Below are 27,863 nucleotides of genomic sequence, written 5' to 3'. Positions count from 1 at the left end.
GTAATTCCATGCTACCATATCATTATTAGAATTTGGGCATATTTCCTTTGAAGTATGTGCACGTGTTTTGGTTTTTACATATTTATAATCAGAAACGTCACACAGACCTACATCCTGCTTTTCATTCACCTAATCTCATAAGAAGTGTTTCCCCATGTTGTACGGTCTACATAACCATTATCTTCATAACGGTTCAGTCCACCCAGGGGGTGAGTGGCCATGTAATTGGCCCCCTGTCACTGAACACAGGAGTGTTTCTAGGTTTTTACTGTTAACAAAGTTGTGGTAAACATCTCTGTCTACGTAGCTTTATTGTCATTTGGTGTTCTTTCTTTGAACTGGATTCCCCTAAAGCACAAAGGGTATGAGCTACATTAAGTCTTGATGTGCTATGCTGAAAACAGTGGTAACAATTTACAGTGTCAACGACTGTAGGAAGATGTCAATGTCTTTGCATTTGACCACACTGAGCGTTAGTGCTTTTAAATTTGTGGACTAACTTTAAGAAGTGGGAAAAATGGTTAGGCATTATTTGAATCTTCTTTTTAAACTAATCAGTTTAAGTGAACGTTTTTCTCAGACTTGTTTGCCTTTTTTCTTGGAATTTCTTCATGCCTTTGACATTTTTTTCTTGGCAATAAGTATTGAGTACACTGTAAAACAAGGATATTAATCCTCTCTATTATGTTTGCTGTAAACCATGTGTTGTAATACATAACTTGTAATCATATATTATCTCCTAAATTCTATTGTCTGAAGCTCAAATAATTTTGCATGTATAAAACTTGAAACTCTTTTGGGCTGTGTTTTCTTATTGGCAATTTTGTTGGCAGAATCAACTTTGCATGTTTATTTAAAGACTTCATTTAAGTATAAAAGGGAAAAAAAACGATTGCAGGTTTATCAGTAGCTAACTTTCCAACTCCGGATCTTCCTTGGCCCATCTCTGGCAAGGGCCTGAGATGAGAGTGGGAGCTTGGACATAGGATTTCTGAATTCTGTGATTATTAAATGTCTTATTAAATGAATTCCTTATCATCATGACTTTCAATAGTGATTAAAAATAAGACTAAACCAAAATTAAAATCTTCCATTTTTGTTGGGTCAGTGGATCTGGTGACTGGGATTGGCCTTAATATTTGGGGAAGTTTGGGAGAGGGCATTAATGGGAAGTAACAATGAGATTAAAGACTTGGAAATGGGAAATCTTGTTTAGGATTCAATAGGAATGACAAATATGATACACATGGAGTTTAGGGCTTATTGATACCTGGGGGAGATGAGACTGGAAAAGTAATTGGGACTTCATTTTACAGAGCCTTATGGTATTTTAAGGAATTTGGACATTTAGACCAATGTTTCCCAAAGCATGACATTTAAGGTGATTTTAGAAGGTGTGACGTTGAACACTTAAAACATTTTAGTATTTATTCATTCCTTGATTCTCTCTCCTTGCAGAATTTATTCCTCTTCTTTCTGTGCTCCTGTAACACTTAGGTCAGATCACTAGCAGAGGGTTACCCATCATATTATATTAAATGGGACATGTCTGTTGTCCTGCAGCTCCGTGGTGGCCTCAAAGACGGCAAATGTCCAATTCACGTTGGTTTCCTATGGGCCAAGCACTATTCTGGGTGCACAGTAGGTGCTAAAGTAATGCTGTTGGAATGGTATCACCAGGCCTGTGTTTTAGGTACCTTATTCTTTCCTGGGAGGTTTGCTGCCTTTTTTCCTTTTGCCCTGTACCGCCCAGCCAACCCTTCTGAGTTTATAGGGGCCCCACAGATTTTTTTTCTCCAGTGAAATTTGACTGAGGAACTCTTACACTGCTAAAGTCAGAACGTGGCAGGACATGGGCTATAGGGTGATTCTGAGGCTTATTAGGCCATTGTAATTGTCTAGGAATGAGGTGGTGGAATAGAATGGTGAGTGTGAGGATGGAAAAGCAGAGGTGGCTGGGTTGTGTGAGTCATGAAGGCAGAAGAATTGACAAGACTAGGCAGGTGGCAAGGGAATGAGGAGACAGAGATTCACCCCACTAGTACTAATTGGGTGCCTGCTCTGAGCTAGGCACCATACTAGACAGTAGGATACAGAGGTGATCAAGGCCCTGCCCTGCTGGAGGGGCCTCACTGTCTAGTGAACTTGATTGGAGGAGGGGAAACCAGGAAGGCAGGGTGGGAAAAAATGAGTAATGGACTTGGCCAGTAATCTTTGTAACTGATTATCAGAACACTTTGCATTGTTCGGTGAGTGATAGGGTGATATCAGAAGGTTATAAAGGGGAATTGGCACTGGCTAGTTCATGAATTGGCTGTGGATGGTTGCTTCTCATCTGGAATTCTGTGTTCATTGCCAAGAGACCAAAGGCTGAAGGTGCCCTGAGGAGGAAGAAGAGGGATAAGAGGCTAAGTAATATTCCATTGTATATATGTACGACACCTTCTTTATCCATTCCTCTGTTAGTGGACATTTAGGTTGCTTCCATGTCCTGGTTACTGTAAATAGTGCTGCAATGAAATAATGCCATTTGCCAGCCACATGGGTGGACCTAGAGATTACCATACTGAGTGAAGTAAGTCAGACAGAGAAAGGCAAATATCATATGGTATTGCTTATATGTGGAATCTAAAAAAATGGTACAAAGAAACTTATTTACAAAACAGAAATAGTCACAGATGTAAAAAACAAACTTATGGTTACCAGAGGGGAAAGGGGGGAAGGGATAAATTGGGAGATTGGGATTGCCATATACACACTACTATATATAAAACAGATAACTAATAAAGACCTGCTGTATAGCACAGGGAACTCTACTCAATACTCTGTAACGACTTACATGGGAAAAGAATCTAAAAAAGTGGATATATGTATATGTATAACTGATTCACTTTGCCATACAGCAGAAACTAACACAACACTGTAAATCAACTATACTCCAATAAAAATTAAAAAAAAAAAAAGAAGGATAGGAGGGAAAATGGGCTTAGTAGACAGAATAAAGAGCAAGACTAAGGGAAACTTCCTGAATCTGTTTTTGCACCTAAATAATAAGGGGATGGATTAGATTTCTGGTTTATGAATTTTTTGTAGCCGTACACCCATTTATCCAAGGAAAGCTCAGCAAGTATAAATGAATGAAATCGATAAAAGCACAGCTACTCTGTTAGCCTGAGGGGGCTCATGGAACTTTCTTCCAAAACAGGTGGAAAACCCATGAAAAGGGGCTAGGTAACCTGCACGGATCCTTCTGGTTCTAATAGTCCAGGTGAAATCTTCTAGGAAGTGAGCATGCAATTGGAAAGGAATGAGGACCCAGCTCAGGGTCCTCTAGCCCTTTAAACTCCTAGAAGAACTGCAAAGATCCTGTTCTAGAAGGAAGAGCCTCATGGCTCAAGGTAAACCAGTCCACAGTGACGTTTATAAATCAGGACCAGAAAGTGCTTGGGAGGAGGAAGGAGTTAACTGTCTTAAATTCAGTGGCAAGGTCAGTGAGGCCCCAACCACTGCAAAAACTGTTGCGCTTGGCCATGTGTGTGCACTGGAAACCTTTCTGAAGGCCATTTTAGATAACTGGTTAGGAAGGAAGCCACATTGGAGGGATTCCAGGAGGAAATGGGAGGATGTGGGGGATGACCTATTGCTCCCTCTCCAGAAGCATCAGTCTTTCCACAGAAACCGTGGGCTTGTGCTGTTCTGAGCCCCCAGCTGTGTCATGGGATTCCAGGCTGAACTTAATGTCAGGGTCGAGTTGATCCTAACTTCCTCCCCTTGAAAGGAAGTGTTAGCGACTCAGTGTTTATATTTTCTGGCTTTCTGAAGAGCATTCTGCACCCTCTCCAATAATGCAGAGTGCATTTGAAGAGAAACGACAAGATTAGAGATTGAGAAGAAGATGAGCTGTCAAAAAATTGCAGAAACGTACCTTTGCTGGTGGATCAGCAAAGTATAAAGCAATAAGGCCAAGCATGTATTCTGGGGCTTTGTGAGCTGTGCCTATTCTTTTCAAGCCACTGGAAGTAGCTGCAAATATATATGCATGTGTATATATGTGTATGTGTGTGTGTATATATCAGGTCGGCAGATTGGATTTCAAAGCTAGAGTATAATCAGGGTCTGGTCAAATGGGGAGCTAGCTTCCTGTAGGCAGCTACAGTGGAGATAAGGAGGGTCTTGGTCATTTTGAAGGTAAGACTTGAAAGTTAGATTCTGAAGGCTAAATAGAGATGAGGGCAAAGTTCCTGACTGAACATCCATCCACTAAATGCTCAGTCCTGAGGATGACACAGCGTCTCCCTTCCAGAATCTTACAATTGTGTGTGTATGTATGTGTATTTGGGAAGAAGCAATGGAGGCAGAACACCGTAGGTCATAGGGGAAGCTGGAGCATGCTGAGTGGGAGGTCAACCAGGGGCTCATTCTCTTCCAAGAATCTTTGCTGGACCTTGAATTTATTTTTACAGACAAACTCAATTCCTCCCTTGTCATATATCCCTGAATCATCCATATAAGGAAGGACCTTCTTTCCTTCCCCAATAAACAACCCATATTTAGTTATTGGATTCTATTTCAGCTGGGAGCATGAGCAACTTTTGCTTTTTGGTAATTATTCACTCTGTGTCATCGAGACTTATCTCAGAATTATAGGGTTGTGGAATTAGAGAGGGACCATGCAGAACCATTAGTTATCTGGATGCATTCTTAACCAGACTGGCTACTTCACATCTTGTTCTTTTGGTGGAATGTCTGTTGATGCTGTGGTGCTCTGACCAAGTTCGGTAGTTCTTGACAGCCCGAGGGGTGGGATGGCGGCTTGACCCTAGCTGGCCCACCGAAGCCGTGACACTGTAGGGTCCTGCAACCCGCCGGGGGATTGCTGCCCACTTGTAGTGGTCCAGTTTTGCCACTAGGTGGCACTGTTCATCTTTTTTGGCTTTTACCCAAAGACACCTGCCTCCTTTGGAGGGGACTTGGGGGAGAAATTATAAAGATGTGCCATCATGTTCTCAACCAACTCAAACTCTTTACAGCTTGGTTTTGGTTTTTTTGTCTTTTTTTTTTTTTTTTTTTTCGGTACGCGGGCCTCTCACTGTTGTGGCCTCTCCCACTGTGGAGCACAGGCTCCAGACGCGCAGGCTCAGTGGCCATGGCTCATGAGCCCAGCCGCTCCGCGGCATGTGGGATCCTCCCGGACGAGGGCACGAACCCGTGTCCCCTTCATCGGCAGGCGGACTCTCAACCACTGCGCCACCAGGGAAGCCCTACAGCTTAGTTTTTAAATAAATATTAAGTGTCAGAAATTTTTATGTAAAATAAACTCTCATGTTTAACATATGATGTTAATACTTGTACTATCTCTAAATAAACTGTGGGGATTAGATTGTGACTTTTAAAGCTTTCAGCGTTCTCTGGTCAGACTCAGTGTATGCAGCTTCCTGACTGCATCCCCGCCACCCTGACTCTGAGCTCTTCAGGTTTTAGAGACAAAACTGTTTGCTGAGCCACTTGGGATTCCCCTCTGGACGGCCTTATTCAGGAGAGAGGAATGAAGATTCTCCTCTCCCACTGAAACCTTTGGGGCTCCCTCCTCCCCCTCATCTTGTGCTACTCAAGATGCTTTGGTTGCAAACGACCAGACATGGCCTCTGGTTAACTCAGAATAAAAGGGGGATTTATTGGCAAGATCTCAGGTAGTTCAGATTTACAGGAGGCAGGCGGACCACACTCAGAACAGGCAGAAATTCAAAGAGGCTGAGATGGCTGGACTCAGAGCCAACACCAGGCCCCGGAAGAGTCTGGATAAGGTGTCGCTGCTGTTGCAACCACCGCCGAGGATGGGACACTGGGCACCGTCCTCGGCACAACTGCCACTGCCACAGTTTTTATTTTGATATTATTATTATTTTTTTTTTTTTTTTTTTTTTCTTTTTGTGGTACGCGGGCCTCTCACTGTTGTGGCCTCTCCCGCTGCGGAGCACAGGCTCCGGATGCGCAGGCCCAGCGGCCATGGCTCACGGGCCCAGCCGCTCCGCGGCACATGGGATCCTCCCAGACCGGGGCACGAACCCGCACCCCCTGCATCGGCAGGCGGACTCCCAACCACTGCGCCACCAGGGAGGCCCTATTTTGATATTATTTTAAACTACCCCCTGCTTCGTGTCACCTGCTGCCTATTTAAACAACCAAGTGAGAGCATGTAACAGGACCTACTACCGAAATAGTCTATGTGTGCAGAGCTGGTACCCACCTAGGCATTGTCGTTGCCACCTACTACGTCATACATGTTCCTCAAGTACTGGAATAGTGTCCTACCACCCTGGGCCCATTCTCCTTCCATCTTTTTGCAATCCAACCACTAAACAGTAAAACACCTGGCCTGGGGAGGGGCCCCCTGCAGAGAGCTCTACACCTGGCATCCACTCTGGTTGGTGGATGTTTGTAGTAAAGTGATGGTTAGTATTTGGGATACTATCCCTGCCCATATGTACTTTAGGTCACTTTGTAAGTAAGGGTAGGGCTGACATCTAGAAATTACGAGTGTCTTTATTGAGAAATACATAAAATGTGCAAAGGGTGACTGACATAAGACAGATGGTGAAGACTCATCACGTGCGAGTTGAGGCATCCTTTTTATTTGCTTTATAAGACCTTTCCATTCATTTCTTCCCCAGCCTAAGAATGCTGTTGTGCTATGTACTTATTTTTTTAATTGAAGCATAGTTGATTTACAATGTTGTTTCAGGTGTACTGTAAATCAGTTATATATATATGTGTATGTATGTACATAATGTATATAATATATATACACTTTTTCAGATTATTTTCCATTATAGGTTATTATAAGATACTGAATATAGTTCCCTGTGCTATACAGTAGGTCCTTGTTGTTTACCTGTTTCTTATCTATTTCTTAGTGTGTATCTGTTAATCCTAAACTCCTAATTTATACCCCCCACCCACTTTCCCCTTTGGTGACCATAAGTCTGTCTTCTATGTCTGTGAGGCTATTTCTGTTTTGTAAATAAGTTTGTATCATTTTTTTTAGATTCCACATATAAGTAATATCATATGATATTTGTCTTTCTCTAGCTGACTTAGTAAAATAATCTCTAGATCCATCCATGTTGCTACAAGTGGCATTATTTCATTCTTTTTTTATGGCTGAGTAATATTCCATTTATGTACTTATTTTTAAAATTAAGAAACTCTACAGAGGGAGCTGGTAAGTGAATTATGGAATGTTACAGCCATTAAAATGATGACTGTAAAAATCCAGAAAAATGTTCATGAAATATTTAATTTGAGAACTAGAACACAAAGCTGTCCAGACATTGTTTACAACTATGTAAATGCTATTTATTCAGATAAAGGTTAGAAAGTATTGTAAAAAAAAGAAAAATATTAAGATAAATTCACTGTTGGGAGTAAGTCAGAAAGAGAAAAACAAACACTGTATGCTAACACATATATATGGAATCTAAAAAAAAAAAAAGTGGTTCTGAAGAACCTAGGGGCAGGACAGGAATAAAGACGCAGATGTGGAGAATGGACTTGAGGACACGGGGAGGGGGAAGGGTAAGCTGGGACGAAGTGAGAGAGTGGCATGGACATATATACACTACCAAATGTAAAATAGATAGCTAGTGGGAAGCAGCCACATAGCACAGGGAGGTCAGCTCGGTGCTTTGTGTCCACCTAGAGGGATGGGAAAGGGAGGGTGGGAGGGAGATGCAAGAGGGAGGAGATATGGGGATATATGTATATGTATAGCTGATTCACTTTGTTATACGGCAGAAACTTAACACACCATTATAAAGCAATTATACTCCAGTAAAGATGTTAAAAAAAAAGATAACTTCAGTGTTGAAACGAAAACATTTCTATAGTCGTGCTTTAAAAGTTAAATAAATAAAACCTTAGCATAATTATTTAAATGATTTAAAAAATACAGTATTTGGATGCTATCCTGACATCCGTTTTGGCCCTGGGAGGCAAACGAAGGTATCATAAAACCAGGATTGGAAACCACCCGGGCATATGGAACACAGGGGGTTGTGTTCTTAACTGAAAGAACAAATGTTTCCCCAGCTTAGAGAAAATCTGAGGAGCTGTTGAAGGTCACGGGTAGTCTCAGGTGTACTTGACAGTGACAGAGGCAAACTTACGGCTGATTTGGGCTGGAGAGACCGACTTAGAATGATTTCCTTTTTGCCCCCAGCTTCTATTCAGTCAATTCCAAGGACAGTTAACAAGACAACCACCCAGAAAGGAAACTGGTGCCTGACTTCAGCGTTAAAAAGGAGACTAAAGCATGTCTCTTGGTGCAGACCCTCAGACCATACCATGACCTTAATACAGAATTCATGAACTGGGGAGTTGATATCCTTTACATCATTGCTTTTCACACTTGAAAGTACATAGGGACCAGCTGGGGATCTTGTTAAATTGCAGATTCTGATTCAGTTGGTGTAGGGTTGATTGTGCATTTCTCCATTTTTTACTAAGTTCCCAGCTGCTGGTCTGCAGACCACATGTTAAATAGTAAGGTTCTACAGCTCATGAAGACTTACTTTTCAGGTTGTCCTTCAGATGTGTTTAGCTAGACCTTACTATTCAAAACATGTGCAAGACTTGTACCTTGAAAGCTACAAGACATTGCTGAGAGAAATTAAAGGGGACCTGCATAAAGGGAGAGAGTTCATTCTCATGAATTGGAAATTCAATGCTGTTAAAATGTTAATTTCCCCCAGATTGATACATAGATTGAACAGGAACACATTCAAAATTCCAGCAGGCTTGTTTTGTTTTGGTGGAAACTGGTAAGATGACTCTAAACTTTTTATGAAAATGCAGAGGACCTGGAAGAACCAAAATGATTTTGAAAAAGAATGAAGTTGGAAGACTCACACTACCCAATTTCAAGACTTACTATAAAGCTCTAATCATCAAGACAGTGGATTAGATAAAGACAAATAAATGGAACAAAGTCCAGAAATAGACGCACACGTATATGGCCAGTTGCTAAATTGTGTTATGCTAAGTGAGAGAAGCCAGGTACAAAAGATTACGTACCATATGATACCATTTATGTAAGATTCTAGGACTTCCCTGGTGGTGCAGTGGTTAAGAGTCCGCCTGCCGATGGAGGGGACACGGGTTCGATCCTTAGCCTGGGAAGATCCCACATGCCGCAGAGCAACTAAGCCCATGCGCCTCTAGAGCCCATGAGCCACAACTACTGAAGCCCGCGTGCCTAGAGTCCGTGCTCCACAATAAGAGAAGCCACTGCAATGAGAAGCCCGCACACTGCAACAAAGAGTAGCCCCCGCTCGCTGCAACTAGAGAAAGCCCGTGCACCGTGCGAAAGCCCAATGCAGCCAAAAAAAAAAAGTTCTAGAAGAGGTAAAACTATAGTGACAGTAGCCAGTGGTTTTGGGGGACTTCAGATGGGACCATATTAAATGAGAGGGTTACTGTTTGCATATCCGTGAGTAAGTGGACTGCATTCCCACCTCAAGGCAGCAGAGTGTAGTTCCTAAGTGCCTGGGCTTTCAGGTCGGGCTGTCTGGGTTCCAGAACCAATTCTGCCACATGGGCAGCAAGCTGTTCACCTCTCTGTGCTTTGGTTTCCTCATCTGTGTAAACTAATACAATGCTTAGTTCTTACCTTATAGGGTCCTTGTGAGGATCAAATGAATTAATAGATTTAAAGCACCTAGAACATTTTCTTGGGCATAATAAGCTATATATAATCTTATTATTACTCTCCAACAATCAGTTTGTGTTGTGATTTTATCCCTCTGTCCTAAAACTTGGTTCTTTCCTTCACTCTCTCCTTGATCCACATGGACTCGTGTAACTTGAGGTTCTTAATAGAATGTTATAGGTGGAAGGGATCTTGGATAGTAAGTATCTAAACCAAGTACGGTTGACAAAACGGAGGCCAAGTAGTTTGAGTTATGTGCCCAAGGTCAGGTTAGTACACAGCCAACCAGGAACCAGAAGCCTGGCCAAGGAACGCCTGGTCCAGCTCTGTTTTATCAAGGCTTATATACAGTGTTTGCATTTTTAATGTGAACCATAGGGATTTATCTCGAATCTGCCATTCATCAATTCCATTGTGGTGTTTGTTTTTCTGCAGAGCCCCAGTTACAGAAGACTTGTCCTATCACCACCATGAGCTCTGGTAAGTCATTTAAAACCCTGTCTTTCTCTTCCTGACAAATCTATAAAACTGAACTGTTTACCCAGATTTCCCTCTTAGTCTGAAGGCCTCAACTGCATTTCATTTTTTATTTTTTGAGTCCTGGGTAAGTGCCAAAGCTTTGTCATAAATCGTCATCACAACCTTTATTATTAATGATTTATTGAGTACCTACCATACGTCAAGAACTATGCTATACACTTTACATGTACTGTGTCCTAATCTTTATAACGGGCTCCCTTTCCCTCGATTTAACAACTTTATTGAGATATAATTGGCATACAATAAACTTGTGGATATTTTAAGTATATTATTTGATAAATGTTGACATATGTATACACCTCAGTGGCATTTCTTAATCTGAGTGACTGCAGCACAAGTAAACAGATTGACCTTAATTGCCCCATAGTATGAGCTAATCCATCACTTCCTTTATCAGGGCAAAACCACCCTTTTGCTATGCCTTTGGTAGTAAAAATCAAGACCTACACAAATGAGCAGTTCTGAGTAGTTTTGGTTTAGAGCTGGGGTAGAAAGCCCGGGCTAGGGAAGACAGAAGGGAATAGGTAGGTACCTGCTTGTTGTGTAGCCAAGAGCTGTCAGCTTTCCAGCCCAGGATTCGGGGCAGAAAAGTTTCCATCTGGAGATTGAGGCCCACCTTAGCTACTGAGTGCACCCTGGAACCTCCTGAGACCTGCAGGCAGGGTGGGCTGGGGGATGACCTAGTGGATAGCTCACTCAGGGGCCTCCTAATCCTGAGATATCTCCAGGGTGTTATCAGAGACCTCTGGAGATTAAAAACAAGCCTTTCCGCTTATTTACATGCAGTGCCCTTTTAGCCAGATCCTAAACCTTGCCGGACAGTGTGTGCTTATTAGGAGGAGGAGGAGGGCCCAGGTGGATCAGCTCAGGGCCACACACACTGAGTGTGCGGGCTTTGGCCTGTGGTGGATCCTTCTCTCCACTCTCCTCTGTAAGATGGACATCACGAAAGCACCACCTCACGGGGATTTGTGAGGATTAAGTGAGGCAGTGCTTCTAAAGTGCTGAGCACTGAGCCCAAGGCCTGTCCAGTGTCCCATCCGTGGGTTATCAGCTCAGGTACCCTCCTTGCGAGGAGAGGGACTGGACTTGTCCTTGACTCCATGGGTGCTTCTCCTATGCGTGAGGTGGCTACGTCCCTTCTTTTCCCCTCCAGGTGGACTTGGGCAATGCCAGCAGTCCCTGCTTTGCAACTCATTTTTTCTTCTCGCTTGGCTTTTTGTTTTTCCTGTCATTCAAAATAGGCCAGGGTTTTATTGCTTTGTTTTGTTTTTTTCTTAGCTCTGCAGCCTAAAGTTTCTTGTTCTTCTAATATCAGGATTAGCCTAAACTGGTATCACCACTCCTGGCTGAATAAGGGGGGAAGAAGTGGGCAGGGAGGGGCTGGTCAAGGGTGCAGAAATGCCTGTGGGACTTCTCCCCAAGTTCTCTCTCAGGCGTGATGCTGAAAGGAGGAATTTCCTAAGAGGAGTCCAAAAAATCTGGACCCTTTGACCTGATAATCCTGCTCTTGGGAATGTCTATCTTAATTCGAAGGAAACAAAAACACCCACATGAAGGTGGGGAATGAGTGGGTCCATTATGTGTGTTTACTTGATGGGAGATTATGCCACTAATAAAAGTGATCATCGGGAAGAAAGCAGCTATGTAGAAAAGATTCGTTTTTAACCTTTGGTGGAAAGAGAAGCATGTCTGGGGTCACCTGGCTAGTGACTCCTGAGGCAACCCCAGGCCACCAGCACCGTGCTGCAGAGGTGTGAGTGTGAGGTGATGGAATTATTTTTCCAAATTTCTTAAAGGTTGGTCGTTTGATTAAAAAAAAACACACAAAAAGAAAGGAAGGACATGGGTCTGGGCCTTGTGGAAGCTCAGAGGCTGCTGGCACTGGGGAGGCCCAAAGCAAGGCCTGTAGTCCTAGGAAGGGGATGGTTAAGAGAAATTAGGGCAGGTGCATAGGGAAGGGATAGTCAGAAAAGATGGAGTGATGGAATGGGTGATATTTTTTTTGCTTGGATTTCTGGCTTTCTGCCAACACCCTCCTTCCATCCATCCCAGAAATGTAGGTGCAAAGGGGACTTGGGGAGAACTAGCCTTTGTCTGTAGGTAGATTGGGGACAGTGAACAGGACGGGCCCTCTGGGGCCAGTGTCGGGAGGTCATGGCCGCTGTGGCGGGTTTGGGGAGCGGGCACAGGGGCAGTAGCCCTGCTCACATCTGGACCCAGGAGCACCTGGGCTGGCCTGTCAGTGTAGCTTATGTCAGGGAGGCTGATTGTTAAGAGCCCAGGTAGGGTGACCAAGTCTTAGCCAAATGAGCTACTGGGGTTGGGGGCTTTTGGGGAAATAGATTATATATAAACCATTTTATATAGAATATATCTGGTTTATATAGAGAGAGTATTCTATACATATAAACCATTTTTCATTTTAAAAATAAAAAATGTTTATCCTAGCTGGATTCAAAGAAGATAAGCTGTGGGTGGGATGGACCAGACCAGACTTCAAATCCCTATTTAGTGATCTTAGAGCCCAGCATCCTTTCTGAGCTTCAAATTCCTTATCTATAAAATAAGAGTTCCTAACTTCTAGCTCCAGGGGCCTGGGTATTAAGAATAAAAATGAGGTGCTCATTATGAAATGCTGAGCATGGACCCTCAGATCCAGGTAAATAGAGGGCTTTAAAAACCCGTAGCTGTTATGATTATATTTGTGGCTTGGTTTGCTCTTGGCTGCAGGGGACGTCACCCCAAGCACACGGATCACATGTCCCACCTGCTTGTCTTCTCTGGGCTGCTGCCGTCAGTTCTGGGATGGGAAACTGGGTGGGGCTTAGACTGCCGGTGGGCAGTGAGGGTCTCAGTGTCTGCAGCTGAGCAGAACTTTGAAAGGTCTCCACTGGCACACAGGAGGTGACATTCAAGGTGAACCTCAAGGTGCAGAGGATTTCCCCAAGCTAGGAAAGGGGGAGCATGCATTTCTGGCCGAAGGCCTTGCAGGAACCAAGGCCTGAATGTCGGAAAGTATCTGATGTGCTGAAGGGGTTGTGAGGAGACTGTCATGGAGGGCAGGGGCAGGAGGGAACTGCAGCTGGAAAAGGGCTGGGACCTGTGGCTGAAGTGCCTGGAGTCTGGGATGAGTTGCCCAGGCTTTGTCCCTGGGTAGCTCCTGGTTACTGGGACTTGTTTGTTGGTTTGCTTTTAATCATCAGGAAGGTCAGTTTGTTCATTTGAATATAACCACTTATGCCAACATACAGGCCATCTCACTTACTAAAAATGATATTCCTAATGTACATTTGGGGGAACTTGATTCCAAGTTCAATTTGTTTCCTCATGGAAATGATAATATGTATGATTGACTTCCCAGACTAAACCCTGATATTTTTATTTTTCAAAATAGAAGTGAATTATTTGCAAAGCAGAAGTAGAGACACAGATGTAGAGAACAAGTGTATGGATACCAAGGGGGAAGGGGGTGTGGGAGGAATTGGAAGATTGGGATTGACATATATACACTATTGATACTATGTATAAAATAGACAGCTAATGAGAACATACTGTATAGCACAGGGACCTCTGCTTAATGCACTGTGGTGACCTAAATGGGCAGTAAATCCAAAAAAGAGGGGATATATGTATATGTATAGCTGATTCATTTTGCTGTACAGTAGAAACTAACACAACATTGTAAAGCAACTATACACCAATAAAAATTAATCTAAAAAACAAAAACAAAAATAGGGACTTCCCTGGTGGTCCAGTGGGTAAGACTCTGTGCTCCCAATACAGAGGGCCCAGGTTTGATCCCTGGTCGGAGAACTAGATCCCTCATGCATGCCACAACTAAGAAAGATCCCGCTTGCTGCGACAAAGACCCGGTGCAGCCAAAATAAATAAATAAATATAATAATAAAAATGTAATTTAAACATTAAAAACAAACAAACAAAAAAATAAAATAGAAGTGAAATACGGTATATTTAAAGTGGAGGGTTTTAGAAAATCACGTTGCTTTGTCCTGTTTTGTTCTCTGTCCTGCTCCCTGGGGCTTTTTCAGCCAGATGGGGGTCTAGAGGGTGCTCTCCGGATACAGACTGAGGGCTGGGGTGGAGAAGGGTCAGAACGAAGGCCAGGAGAGCGGTCAGGGGACCAGGTCATCGCCACAACCAGAACACAGGAGCCTCGGCTGGGGACCCTGAGCTGGGGGGAGGCCCGGCATGGCTTCCATGGCAGCTGCGGTGGGGTGGGGTGAAGGGGGGTGTCCCAGAGCCTGAGGTTTCTGTCCTGGCTGTCTGACAGCTCTCATCCGCGATGCACAGGGATGCGTTTGAGCGGCCTTGGAATGGTGGATAAGCCTTTGTCAGGCAGGAGATGCCATTTTCAGGGAATTAAGGAGATTTTTTTTTTTAAATGTCAGAAGTGAAGCCAAGCCAGAAAGCCAGAGAATTTACAGAGCTCACAGCGCACTTCCCATCCCAAACAGCTTTTGCGTTCTCCCTGCCACAGAGCATTTTTGGAACTCAGCTACGACGCCCTGGGGCCCTTCTTCAAGCCTGAGAAAGCCCAGCAGGGCCAGCACTTTGCACCAGGTGGGACTCAGGAATGGGTGGCGAGACATGATCACAAGCCTCGGGCTTTCTTTCTTTCTTTCTTTCTTTCAGAATGCGATGTTGGTGCTTCCAAAGCTGTGGTGAATGGTTTGGTACCGGGCAGCAATGGGCAAGACAGAGGTAAGGCTCTTGAAGGGAAACTTGGCATTTCTAGAAGGATCAGGACCCAGGCCACCTGCCTGTTGGAAACAGTCACTGGTCTAATTAGGCCGTGACCTGGAGACCTGTTCCTATGCTTTCTGAGAATCAGGAGTCTGAGGCTGCCGTTTCCCACTGTGAGGTGATGTATTAAAAACTGTCCCTAGCTCACAGGATGCTGTGAACCACAGACCCCAAATACACGGGCAGAGTCCTCGTGTGTATGGCATTTATCAGCCTGCAGTCTCTCTTACCCAGCATTTCACCTTCACCTGTGATAAATAGTGACACATTCACCATCCTGACCCTGAGGCAAGAGCCTAAATTGCTGAAATAAATTATTTTGGTGACATTAGTTTCATGCGCATCCTCTCAGATTTTCAATTTTTAAAATTTTATGACAAAAGATGTAAGTGTGAAATGAATGATGGATAAGATGACCTTTGAGGTCCCATCTCTCATCCAGAACAGCCAGTCATCAGGCTTCCCATGTCACTTTGCAGTGTGAGGAAATAGGGGCTCGGGTCCTGGTCTGCTGCTCATAAACAGAAACCTCTTGGGAGGTCCTTTGTCTTTATGGCTGTGAGTTTCCTTATCTAGAAAATGAGGGAATTTGATGATCTGCAGTATTTTTTCCTGCTTCAGATTCAGGTTCCAGTGATTCTATCAGTGCTCATCCCACAAGTCATATGGTATCAAAGAGGGAGGGCAAAAGTCCTGTCATTGGGCATTTAAGTCAAAATGGACCCTCCCTCAAAGAAAACGCTTACAAAGTTTGACATATTTGGACTTTGTCTGTAATTACCATCTGGGTCAGCCAAGTATTCATTTTGAGACAAGGCAAAGTGTAAAGGCAGAAAGAACAGCCAGGAGGGAAGGCATAGAGAGCAGGAGAGATGGGGAGCCTGGGGCCGGTTGGTTGGGAGGTGTCCTGCTGTTGTCCTGTCTTCTGTGTCTCCCCGCCTGGCCACTCTTCTCCACGCCTGGTGTGAGGCTGTATTCTCGGGGTCTTGGACAACCTTGGCCAATTCACTTAGGGAATATTGAAGGGTGGTGCCTGCAGAGGAGTGTTTAAGCATCTGATGAGGAGCACGGGGAGACGAGGGTGTCTGAATGCTCACCGTCAACCCCAGCCCTGTGAATTCATCGGCAGAAGAGACCTCAGAGGTGGGCGGGCAGGGTGGCCCGTTCCCTTCGCTCCTTGATAAGACCCACCTTTGGTTGGAAAGAGGAAGCAGATGCAACCTGGAGTCACCAGGGTGGCCTGGGGTGGTCACTAAACCAGGTGCCAGGACAGCTGGGTTCCAGTCTCGGCCTCTTCACTTGAGCACTGGATGACTCCGACCAGCTCTCTTGCTTCTTCCTCTGAAAATGGTAACAAAATCCTCCCACCCAATCTCCCAGGTGGCCCTAAGGAGCAGTCAGCAGGATTGCTGTGAAAGCATGCTTGTATCTTAACACGTGCAGGATTGTTATTATCAACTCAGTTCTTGGCATCTGGATGACTGCCATGGCCCTTGTGAAATGGCAGCCTGATGGACTGGAAGGTGAACTACCCATCTCCGAGCTGCCTCCCTCCCTCCTGTCCCCTTGACAGGCTCGTCAGCATGATGCTGATGCAGCCGTGACAGTCTTGCTTCCCAAACAGCCCTATCCCCCAAGGTATGACGTGGATCTGGGGCCATAAGAACTCCGGATGTTGCTCAAGAGTGACATTGACACCATAGGCTTGTTGTGAGAAGGAGGGTTTGGGACTATGCCCACCATTGAGATTCCAGAATCTGGGTAGGCAGGGGGCCTAGATAAGCATGAGCATCCGGGACTCGAGGACAGCAGCCTTCACCCACATCCCAGGCAGTGTCCCAGCTCTCAGAGCTCAGCTGGTGTCAGCATCCTAGGCCTTGTGCTTGGGTGCTGCCCAGAGTCTTGAGCAGGCACTTGGACACTTGACACCCTCTTGCCCAGGGAAGGATGGGTTTAAGTAGACCATCTGCTGCCCAACAGATGGGGCCTCTGATTTGCTCAGGGCCAGAGAGCTGTGGTTGTCAGAACAGGCACAAGACCCCAGGAGTTACGATCCTGGAGAAGCGGCTGTGATGACTGAAAGGACCAGGCAGCTCCCACATTGGTTCCCTGTCCTTCCTCCCCTCCTCTGGAGTTACGGGAGCCCTAACTCTCCTCCTCGGAGCCTCCCCCCAGCATAGACACCCTAGCCTTCTCCCAGGGGGCCCCTTGGACCCTGCGTGCTCTCCCCTTCCTCTATTTGCCAGGCCATCTGCGTCTCTGTAAATCTCTTTGTCTAGCAAGATCCTGGTGTGGCAGGCGGCACAGACACTGATCAGCTGCATCTGGGGGACGGTCGTGGGAGGGTTCTGGTGACTTGGTACGGGACTCTAAAGAGCGAAAGCAGGTTATTTTAAGTTACTGCATCCACCGCTCTTCCTATTGTTCTTTTGGTGTGGGTGACTTCCTCCTATTGTCCCTGCCCGGTTCCTCCACTGCCTGAGTGTTTCCCAAATGTTTTTTCTGGATGCACCATTTACCCTTTTGTGTTTTCAGCAACTGCCAACCCTATACGTGCACGCTCTATTTCTGCTGTTAAAATAATCCCTGTGAAGACAGTGAAAAATTCTTCAGGCCTAGTACTCCCTCCAGGTATCTCTCCTTGGGTTGGTTTCTTTTTTTTTTTTATTTTTAATTGTTAGCAGATCATGCATGATCCTTTCTTCTTTCCTTCTAACAAAGACTTGGAGGTTTAATCCTTGCATGTTTAGGAGCCACTCCCTTTCACTTCTCTGGCTGGTTTCGTGTGTGTGTGTGTGTGGGGTGTGTGTGTGTGTGTGTGTTTTTCTGCGAGCCACCGGCAAGTGTGGAGAGGAACTGACAGGTGCCTTGCCCCTCCCCCTTAAGGAGAAGTTCAGTCCAGAGGTTGAATGTTGATTCCAGCTGGTGTAGGTCTGAGCCACATGGGCGACTTAGGCTCCCCTTAGAGGTTCCAGCTCCCAAGACTTTATTTAAAACTCCACTGTCCCCAAGAACTAATGTGGCTGCACAGGGAATCTCTGAATTGGGCTGAACTTGAAGCAGCTCCCTTAGATGCCAAACCTGGCTGCGTCTCTGTGATGCCGGCAGGACCGTTTCCCTGAGCACTCCGTCCTCTGCCCCGAACCTCACCAGCAGTCACTTCCTGCCTCTCCTCTCCAAGGAAGGGGGTGCAGGTCAGACGTCAGCTCTGGCTCATAGCTTCCTTCTGTACAAAATGAGACGAGTGAGGCCCGGGTGGCTCTTTATCCCACTGGTGGTTCTTTCAGGAGTTGGGCCAATCTGGCTGTGCATCCAGGACACTATGGATAGGCTGGGTTTGTCACTTTGCCCCTCACCCTTTGGCAAAGACCATGACTTTGCCCCTCACCCTTTTGAAAAGACCGTGAATCAATTTTGCCAATAGTTCTGTGACATCAGTCACTTATCCTCTTCTGGGGTTGGACGAGTGAGATGCTCCCCAAGGCCGCCGCCCGCTCTGCCATACATTGTGGGGTTTTTTGTTTTGTTTTTTTTTGTTTTTGTTTTTTTTGTTTTTGTTGTTTTTTGCGGTATGCGGGCCTCTCACTGTTGTGGCCTCTCCCATTGCAGAGCACAGGCTCCAGACACGCAGGCTCAGCGGTCATGGCTCACGGGCCCAGCCGCTCCACGGTATGTGGGATCTTCCCGGACCGGGGCATGAACCCGTGTCCCCTGCATCGGCAGGCGGACTCTCAACCACTGCGCCACCAGGGAAGCCCCCAAACATTGTGTTTTTGCGCTTCGCTCTCAGTGCAGGAGGTGCTGACGGCAGATCTGTCCTCTTCTGTAACGCTAATGATCGTTCTGTCTGAGCTGTCAGAAAGGGGGCTGCCAGAGTGGAAAGGAGGAGCAAAGAGGCTTGGCTTCTCTTGGCCCTGGCACAGGAATGGGCATGAGTTGGACATCTGAGCCCACATCCTGCCCGATGCCCACCTTAAACTTTACCCATAATCCCAGTCATGACAATGTGAGGTCCAGGATCCAGGCTGTGCTGTGAGCAACTTGAAAAACTGTGGAATTCAGTTCAGCTCAGCTGTACAGAGAGAAACATTCAGCACGTGTACCTCCTAGGGCTGTGTGGCCTGTGTGGCTTTCTTGCTTCCCATTACTGATTTTCCTGGAGGATGAACATCCAGATCTTTTGAAGCCTATTTTGAAATCCTTCTCCATGCAGTTCTGAAAGATACCCTGGGTCTGTTATTAGGCCATTGTGAACTGTAGGAGAGGTCAGGGCCCAGAGAAGGCTCAGCTGGAAGTGCAGCGGACAGTGTTCCTTGAAGGATTTAGCGTTTCTAGTCATTTTCTTTGGTGTGAATTTTCTTCATTAAGTTTAGAATGTGAGGCTCTGGCCCTTGATCTTTCTCCCCAGGCAGCATATCCTGTCTCACCACTGCAGGGGGTTTGGCTTGCTGATACAAGGAGATTGTCTTTTGCTTTTCCGTTGGGGGGGCTGCACGGAGCAGTGATTCTCTACAGAACCGCCACCTAATTCCCTGTGCTGTCAACTTGCTCTTTTTTAAGAAGGATGATGTGGGAGCTTGAGAAATCTTTCATAAATTCTTTCTCGAACTGAGCCTTACTAATTGGTCAGAAGTCTGCTCACCAACCTAAACTTCATTTAATAAAAGGAATCAACCCGCTTTGATTTGGAAATGTTTACAGCTGACATTGTAACGCATTCATTGACTCAACTCACTGTTGCCTCCATTTCCTCCTAACCTCATGATGGGTGGTAAACCTCTGAAAATGTGATTTGTCCCTCTTCACCATCCACAGGTTAATTTTCATTGACCGTCAGGCTTTGCCTATCTGTAACCAGGTTCATCTCATTCCCCAGCTGTACCAAGTTGCTGGCTGACTGTCGCTTTCATCCTCCAGGAGTCTGGGACTCAGTCTTCCCTCTTGGGTCTTTCCTTTTCAGACACGGATCCTACAAAAATCTGCACTGGGAAGGGAGCGGTGACTCTCCGGGCCTCGTCCTCCTACAGGGAGATCCCAAGCGGTAGCCCTGTGAGCTCTCGGGAAACCCCACAAGAGGAAAGGAAACCAGGTGCGCTACCTTGGAGACCAGGGGAAGGGTGGGAATCTGCCTACCGATTCTCCCAGGGGCCCCTGGCACTGTCCGCTCCTTCTCGTCTCTGTGGTGGGTGGTGATCACTGCCCTAAACTGACGTACCCACTTGCTTCAGGCAAAGGCACGGCAGCGACCACTTTACTCTAGCTTTTGACGGAACGCGTGAGCAGTCTGCGGCTCTGCAGACTAGTTTAGGAGGATGGAGATGGCTTAGGGGCCTGGGGAGGGAGTGGTGGGATGGCCTCCAGTCTTGGCTTCTCTGAGCCCATCCCCACTTCTAGGAGCTCAGCTGTGACCATCCAGGCGGGGCTGGGGCTGGGGAAGAAGCCAAGGGAGACTGAAAAGTGCAGGCGGCCGAATGGCCTCAGATCCCAGAAAGCAGGGAGGCATCCTGAGGGAGCAGGATCAGGAGAGCATGTCTAAGGCCAACGCGAAAGCCCCCGCCCCTCGGGAAACCCGGGCACCTGGAGCACGGTGCTGAGGTGGACACCTGGGACTTTGGGATTGGCACATGGGGTTCATGTCCTGCTTCTACCACCTGTTGGCTGTGCAGCCTTGGATGAGATGGCTGCTCTCTCTCAACCCTGGTGAGCCCACCTGTCGGATCAGGTTGATAACTGTACCTGCCTCGCCGTGTCATTGTGAGGATCATGTATGTCAAGGGTTTTGCATTGCGGTTTTGCATTTTCGACAAGTTCCCAGGTCATGCTGATGCTTCTGGTCCAAGGACCACACTTGAGAGCTACTGCCATAGGGGATGGGAGTTTTCTCCCATCTTGAAGGAAGAAAATGGAGAGAAAATGAATTGGAGTGATGACCGACCACTTCCTTGGGACCAGAGACAGGCAAGCTCTTCTGGTACAGTTGGGAATGGTGTGTTGTGATAAGATGGAATTATACAGGATGGAGATGGTCAGTACCCAGCATCCTGGAAACTTGACTTTCTTTCTGTTCCCTGCCAGCTGTAACAGGTACCAAGGCAGATGCCCAAGGATGAGGCCAGGCTAGGGTTTGAGCACCAGCCCCATTCTGGTAACGTCAGTCCCTGTGGAAAGCTGCTTTTTCCCTAGGCTCAGGGGAAAGCATGAGTGGCCTCCAGCACTATTAGGTTGAAAGTAGCTGCTTGGCTCTGTTTTCTTGAACCCATACCTGCCTCTTTCCCTACTGCACTTTGCCACTCTGGTCTCCAGGAGAGGTGGAGCCACTGGGAAGATCCATCTCCCAAGCTGGAGGACCTCTGGGAAAGAGAGACTCCTAAGGGATAATTTAAAGAGAAAGACCATACCTACAGCCCCGTGGCCCGATAAAATGACCTCTCAACCTCCCGGCCCTTCCTCTGGTGGTGAATGGGAGGAGAGGGAGCCTTGAGCTCCCCCTGGTGGCCACAAGGTGCCACTAACATAGAGCCCCAATGTTATTCTTTACCTTGCTGTCTGTAGGTTTGCGCTCCAGTGCAGTGATTTGAGCACTTAAGGAAGCTCTCTCTAGTCCCCAGATAATTCTATATCGTACAGATTTATAACAGGTAATTTGGATTAAAAAAAAGATCTTGTTTTAAATTGAAAATACTCTGAAGGATTGGGGGATGGCTATCAGTCATTCACACCTTACAGTAAATTAATCTTTGTAGATTATTTTTCTCCAGATAAAGAGGTCATTGAATCCAAATCAGCAGACATTCATTCTGCATCATATAGGTGCCAGGCATCACTGGGACTCAACAGGAATTGTGACGAGAAGGGAAGAAAAGGGAGAGAAATTTTGGTGCATCATGTGAGCACAAGAGGCAGTTTGCTCCAACCAGAGAGTCAGGTGTGGAGCCCCAGTCCACTGTCATGCTTTCTGACCACACGTATGTCACACCTCTGAAGCACGTATGAAGTATGAGGGACTTGGGAAAGATGGTTTTCAAGCCTTTCTAGTTCCAGAATGCTCTGCGAACTTGGGAAGTTTGGGAATTAACCTGACACAAACAGAACCCTATTCACTGGGGACACATTCAGGATTGTACACTAGGCCAGTGTGGGTGGAAAGGAACAAGCTGGGGTTGAGTAGAGGTGGGGGGAAATTACACTGATTAGGTGTACAGCTGGCTGGAATGAGTTAACACTGGAGGTGAGGATAAAAGAGGATGCACCTCCAGAGGTGGGAGATTCAGGACCAGAAACCTTGTTCTCTTACCCTCCTGGTCATTGGCCAGCATCCTGCTGGCCCTTGACTCTGGCTGGGTCCATGTGGCTCCCCAGCCCTCCTTATCCCTGCCTACTTCCTCCGTCTGAGCCTCTGGATGACAACTTGCTGGCCCACACCAAGCCTCTGAGACTTGACCAGCCTCATGAAAACAGTTTTCAGCAGCATTTGCCGGCAGCTGTGCTAGCCTGGCCTGGGACCCCAAGTGTGAGGCAGGGAGCCTTGCTTGGCTCTTGCCAAAGATTGGGTGCGCTTCCTTTTCCCAGTGTCTTCACAGATAGTGGGTGTCAGATAGCGTCCAGGTCTCTCCTCTACCACCAGGGCCAGCATCTGTGCCCCAGCTGCTCTGGCTGTCTCCTCTCTGCCTAGCTCCCTGGCTTTACCACATTCCTCCATCCCTGTAGATCTCCAAGTTGCTGATCATCTGCCTGAACTGGAAGCTTCGGTCTCACGTTACTGCCCAGCACCTGTGGCCTGATTTCTTTCCCCATATGGCCCCTTGACACCCGCATTTCAGAGGTGGCCCCTATTTCCAGTCCTTGCTCCAGCTCCCTTACCCTGTGAGAGGTGGTCTCGCTCTCAAGTCACACAGTCCTCTCTCAAGGCTCAGCTCTACCACTTACTGTCTTGGTAATATGGGCAAATTAACCTTGGAGAGCTTCACTTCCCCATCTGTAAACTGGAGATGACCTTAATCAAGTTGCTGGGATGCAGTGAACTCTTCCATCTCAAGATATAGCACAGAGTCAGGCATGTACAAGGTGCTCTTGAATGGAAACCATTCTAGTTTCTGCTGGTCAGGAGGCCACTTAAAGACTTGCAGTAATTTCTCGTAGAGGCTGTGAGGGTCTAGGCCCAGCGTGGTGGTCGTGGGAATGGAGAGCAGGGGCCAAGCGAGAGGTGTATTTGGAGAGTGGAATGGCAGGGCCTGGCAGAGTGTTTAAGGAGTGCGGAGAGGTAGGGCTCCATGCTGAGCAGGAGGCACCTTCCCTGCTTGACTAGGAGAATAGATGTGGCACTCATGGAGATGCTGGATTTATGAGGGGAGTTGGAAGGAATGTTGGATTCCATCTCTTGACGTGTTGAGTTTCTTGGCAAGAGAAGGACTTCTAGGAGGAATTTTCTAATAGGCATTTGGAAATTTGGAATCCAGGGTGTGGATCTGGGAGCCATTGGCATCCAAGTGAACATGGGGAGGGTGGAGATGCTCTCTGAGGTGGAGTGAGAGACGGAGCCCTCGGAGTTGCCCAGTTTAAACCCAACCTCCAGGCTCCTGCCCTCAGTGGTAGCTTGACTCTGGATCCCTGACCACCCTCCTAATCTCTGAATGTAGACCTAGGTTTTGGGATCTGAACCATCTGGAAAGAGCTACAGTAATCTTAATGCTGATTCCAGGCCTCCAAGAGAGGCCTCTTATTCCTGCTTCCTGGTATAATAGCTTGGCCAGGTTTGGGTAATGGCCCTGTTGGTTCAGGTGTGACTCCACCTGTGTCCCCAGGTCACGGTGATCTTACTCAAGAGGAGACAGGGAGCCTGAACTGGTGGTGGGCGCTGTACGAAGCTTCCTGTCTGGTATGGCCTGGAGACCATCAATCCCTGTGTTCTGACTCAAAAGCCAAAGTTCAGTTCGACACTTACACCTTATTCTGTGCCAGTTGGCTCCCATCCTTCCTGTCTGATTCTTGACTGCAAAGTTAGCTATGGATGTAAAGATTCTTAGACCTACAATCAACTCATTTCCTCACATTTGCTCTCCAGAAATGACAGTAGCAAAAAGATAAGAAAATTGACATTAAAATAGTTAGACATTCCCTACCCCCATTAACTAAGAGTCTTTTTCGTGAGCTCATGGTGAGAAAAGGGGGCCAAATGAGAAATCGTTGGAGGCAAAAGTCCCCACAAGAGAAGACTCTCACTGTGACACCAACTGCAAGGTCAGGGGATTCCCACAACCACTCTCAGGTTTGATAATTCAGTAGCAGGACTCAAAGAACCCATTGAAAGCTGTTAAGGAAACGTGGAGTTGGTGTGGTCCCTTTCCTGTGGAGTCAGGACATGTTAGTTCCCAGCACCGTGTGTGAGAACATGCTCAGAGCAGTGCCAACCATGAAGGTCCTACAAGCTGTGGTGTCCATGGTTTTCACTGGGGCTCTATTCCATAGGTGTTATCCACTGCCCAAGTGGTTCATCTCACTCTCCAGTCCGTTAGGAGGTTGAGCTCAAAGGCCCCCAACCTAAGTCACGTTATTGGTTTAGCACAAAGACAGTCCTATCAGGATGACATTCCAAGGGCTTAGAGATTAACTCCTGGAAGCCAGAGGGCAAAGGCCAGACCTCCTTTTGGGGAAGAGTAAATTCTTCACCACACAGCATGAATAAAAATTAAACAAGGTATGGAACGCTCTTAGACCCACTTTTAACACCTTTCCTCTAACTCTTGGATTCTCTACCAGGAAACACAGATCTAACTCAATGAAAAGTGTCCTGAGATCCCAAGAAGTGATCAGCAAAACAAGCTTACAACAGACCAAAATGAAATTAGCACAGAGTGAGATAAAGGAAAATAAGTAAGCTGTGACCACAGGCCAGAAAAGATTGTATATAAAGAATAGATGGAGGAAAAGATAAGGCAAAATAAATTAAACTTCTCATGGAAAGGCTTGGTCTCCTCAGGGCTGCAAAACCTCTTGAGGGACCCAGCTTTCCAAGGCCCTCCTCCACCGTGGGAGCTCTGAGCTAACATTTATTGAGAGAAGCATTTTGACGGTCTCCCTAACCAAGAGTGAATAATTGATAATCAAGTACATAAAATTTCACCTGCCGCCCTCAGACACAAATGGCCCTGGGCTGCTACCAACCTTCAAGGTTCAGAAGACTAGGTAACAGATGAAGGAGGATGAAACGTCAGAAATGCGGCTCTTTTAAATAAGAAAGGAGTGTTCTGAGGAGTCCTGGGAACTGCCTTTTTGGGGACAGGGTAAGGGGAACAGTTTTAAAGACTTGGAATGAGAAGAAAAAGTGGGTTGATTCCCGAGGATATTATGTTCTTAAGGCTATTTATCAAATGGCAGAAGTCGACTGCTCTAATTGCTGTGTCTGGGAAATTTTTTTTTCCCCTTAGGCTTTGGATCCCTATCTTACTAAGCACATACTTTATGCCACATACTTCCACTTAGTCCTCATGACGAGAGGGAAAATTTCTCATTTCACAGATGAGGCTATGTCCCTTGCTGCAGGATATGCAGTGAGCAAAACAGGATTCAAACTAGGCTGTCTGATGCCACAATGACAGTCCCTTTATGATACCTAAGGGTTTTGGAGAAACAGACTCACCACAGCTTTCCACGATACATCTGTGTGCCAACATCACCTAAATAGAACCAACCTGGCCAAAGAGCAGACAAAATAACACGCCTCCACATCCATGTACAAAGTTCACATCCTTTATTGATAGCCCCTCATCAGAACCTGTTGACATAGAGAACAAGCGTATGGACACCAAGGGCGGGGGGAAGCAGGGGCGGGGGTGGTAATGAATTGGGAGATTGGGACATACACTAATATGTATAAAATAGATAACTAATTAGAACCTGCTGTGTAAAAAAAAATTTTTTTTAAAGAACCTATTGACATTTAGTACGTGTCTGTAAATCAAATAAATTTGATAGAATGACTTGACAAAACAGGACTAGAAATAACCTAGGAAGGAAGACGAGATAGTAAAAGTGATAGATACAGGGGAGGAAGGAGAAACATTGCCACAGTGTGTCACCTGGTATCTGAAGGCCTGCGGGTGCAAGGAAATCTTGGGGCCAGGATCTGGATGGATGCACTAGTGAGTGTTAAAATGGTCACTTTTCCTGCTGTATAGCACAAGGAAGTCTTCTCAATACTCTGTAATGACGTATATGGGAAAAGAACCCGAAAAAGAGTGGAAATAAGTATATGTATAACTGGTTCACTTTGCTCTATAGCAGAAACTAACACATCATTGTGAATCAACTCCAGTAAAAATTTTTTAAAATCGGTCACTTTTAGGACACGTCACGTACCTGACCTCAGCAACCCTGTGAGGTGTACGTGGGATAAGGATTATATTTTATAGATGGAAACAGTGAAATTTAGGGTGATTAGCAGCTTGTCCTTGATTGCACGAGCTGGTATGTCGCGGTAATGTGAGTAAAAATCAAGTCCTGTAAATTTCCCAGCCATGTGGTTGGGACAAGAAGACAGACATCTAGGAATTGTCCGTAAGGGAGTGGCAGAAATGTGACGGCCGACCTGCTAAAAGAATGTACAACTGAAACAGGTTATAAAAACCTCATTTTAGAGGAGGGCGAAATTTGCAAAATTGGATATGGTTTCCCAGAGTAAGGACTTTTTTTTTTTTTTTTTTTTTTTTTTGCAGTACGCGGGCCTCTCATGGTTGTGGCCTCTCCCGTTGCGGAGCACAGGCTCCGGACATGCAGGCTCAGTGGCCATGGCTCACGGGCCCAGCCACTCCACAGCATGTGCGATCTTCCCGGACCGGGGCATGAACCCGTGTCCCCTGCATCGGCAGGCGGACTCTCAACCACTGCGCCACCAGGGAAGCCCTAAGGATGTTTTTGAGTGTACATTATTATGTCAGTGATTCTCAAAGTGAGCTTTGGGTTATGGACCAGCAGCCTTACTATAACTTGGAGACATGTTAGAAATGCAAATTCTCAAGCCTCACTTCTCCTCTGAGTCAAAAACTCTGGGGATGGGGCCCTGTGATCTGTGTTTTAACAAGCACTCCTGGTGACTCCGATGCAGACAGACTGCTGTACATGGATGCACATCACTTGAAACCTTTTCCCCTGCCTGGCCTTTTGCTCTGACACCCTTTGGCTTCTGCCACCTCCCTGGAATGTAGCCTCTGCTTTGTGGCAGATGGCAGGGTTGGTGGCCGTGGGTGGTGGACAGAGTGCTGCACTTGATTCTGGAGACCTGGGCTGACTGCTTTATCACTTCCTGGCTGTGTGACTTTGGGCCAGTCAGTTGGCCTCTCTGTTTCTTCATCCATGAAGCAGAGTGATTACCTACCTCACAGACTTGTGTACACTGAATTAAATACTAAATATATGCAAAAGTGGCCAACAGCGTCTGGCACTCAGAAAGGTGTTCCATCCGGAAAGCCCATCTCTGATCCCTGAGGAACCCACATTGAAATGGAGCCTTGGGCTGTGAGAGCTGCAGTGCTTTATTCCCCTCTTTATATAGGGTGAGACAAGGAGGCAACCAGAGAGGAGGAGGAGGAAATTAAGGGATTGGCTCCATGAGGGGCTGGCAGACTGTGGCGCTTGGGCCTAATCTGGCCTATGCTTGTTTTTGTACAGCCCGTTAACAAGGGATGGGGTGTGTGTGTGTGTATATATATATAAAATATATATATATATATACATATATTTGTGTGTATATATATATAATTTTTTTTGGTTTGCCTTTAATTAGACAGCTCTTATGCTTTTAAAAGTGGAATCAATCAGAAGGCAAGGGTGTAGGGGAATAATTTTCCAATACTTT

General features: G+C 46.2%; 1 protein-coding gene across 13 annotated transcripts in view; it reads left to right on the top strand.

Annotated features, from left to right (window-relative positions):
* The window catches only part of SORBS1 (sorbin and SH3 domain containing 1), a 243,181-nt gene that overhangs the window by 113,915 nt on the left and 101,403 nt on the right, over positions 1-27,863 (top strand). For 8 of the 13 annotated variants that reach the window (XM_082633407.1, XM_082633417.1, XM_082633416.1 and 5 more), the window contains exons 3-6: positions 10,142-10,186; positions 14,903-14,971; positions 17,549-17,644; positions 19,974-20,102. In XM_082633407.1, coding sequence (XP_082489533.1) covers positions 10,177-10,186; positions 14,903-14,971; positions 17,549-17,644; positions 19,974-20,102 — 304 coding nt within the window. In that variant the 5' untranslated portion in view covers positions 10,142-10,176. The remainder of the gene's footprint in view (positions 1-10,141; positions 10,187-14,902; positions 14,972-17,548; positions 17,645-19,973; positions 20,103-27,863) is intronic. The other 5 variants (XM_082633406.1, XM_082633409.1, XM_082633415.1 and 2 more) reach the window with 1 other exon arrangement.

This window comes from Mesoplodon mirus, assembly GCF_964341445.2.
Source record: "Mesoplodon mirus genome assembly, chromosome: 2".
In the NCBI taxonomy this organism is placed as follows: Eukaryota; Metazoa; Chordata; class Mammalia; order Artiodactyla; family Ziphiidae; genus Mesoplodon; species Mesoplodon mirus.
This window is presented reverse-complemented; position numbering and strand designations above follow the sequence as displayed.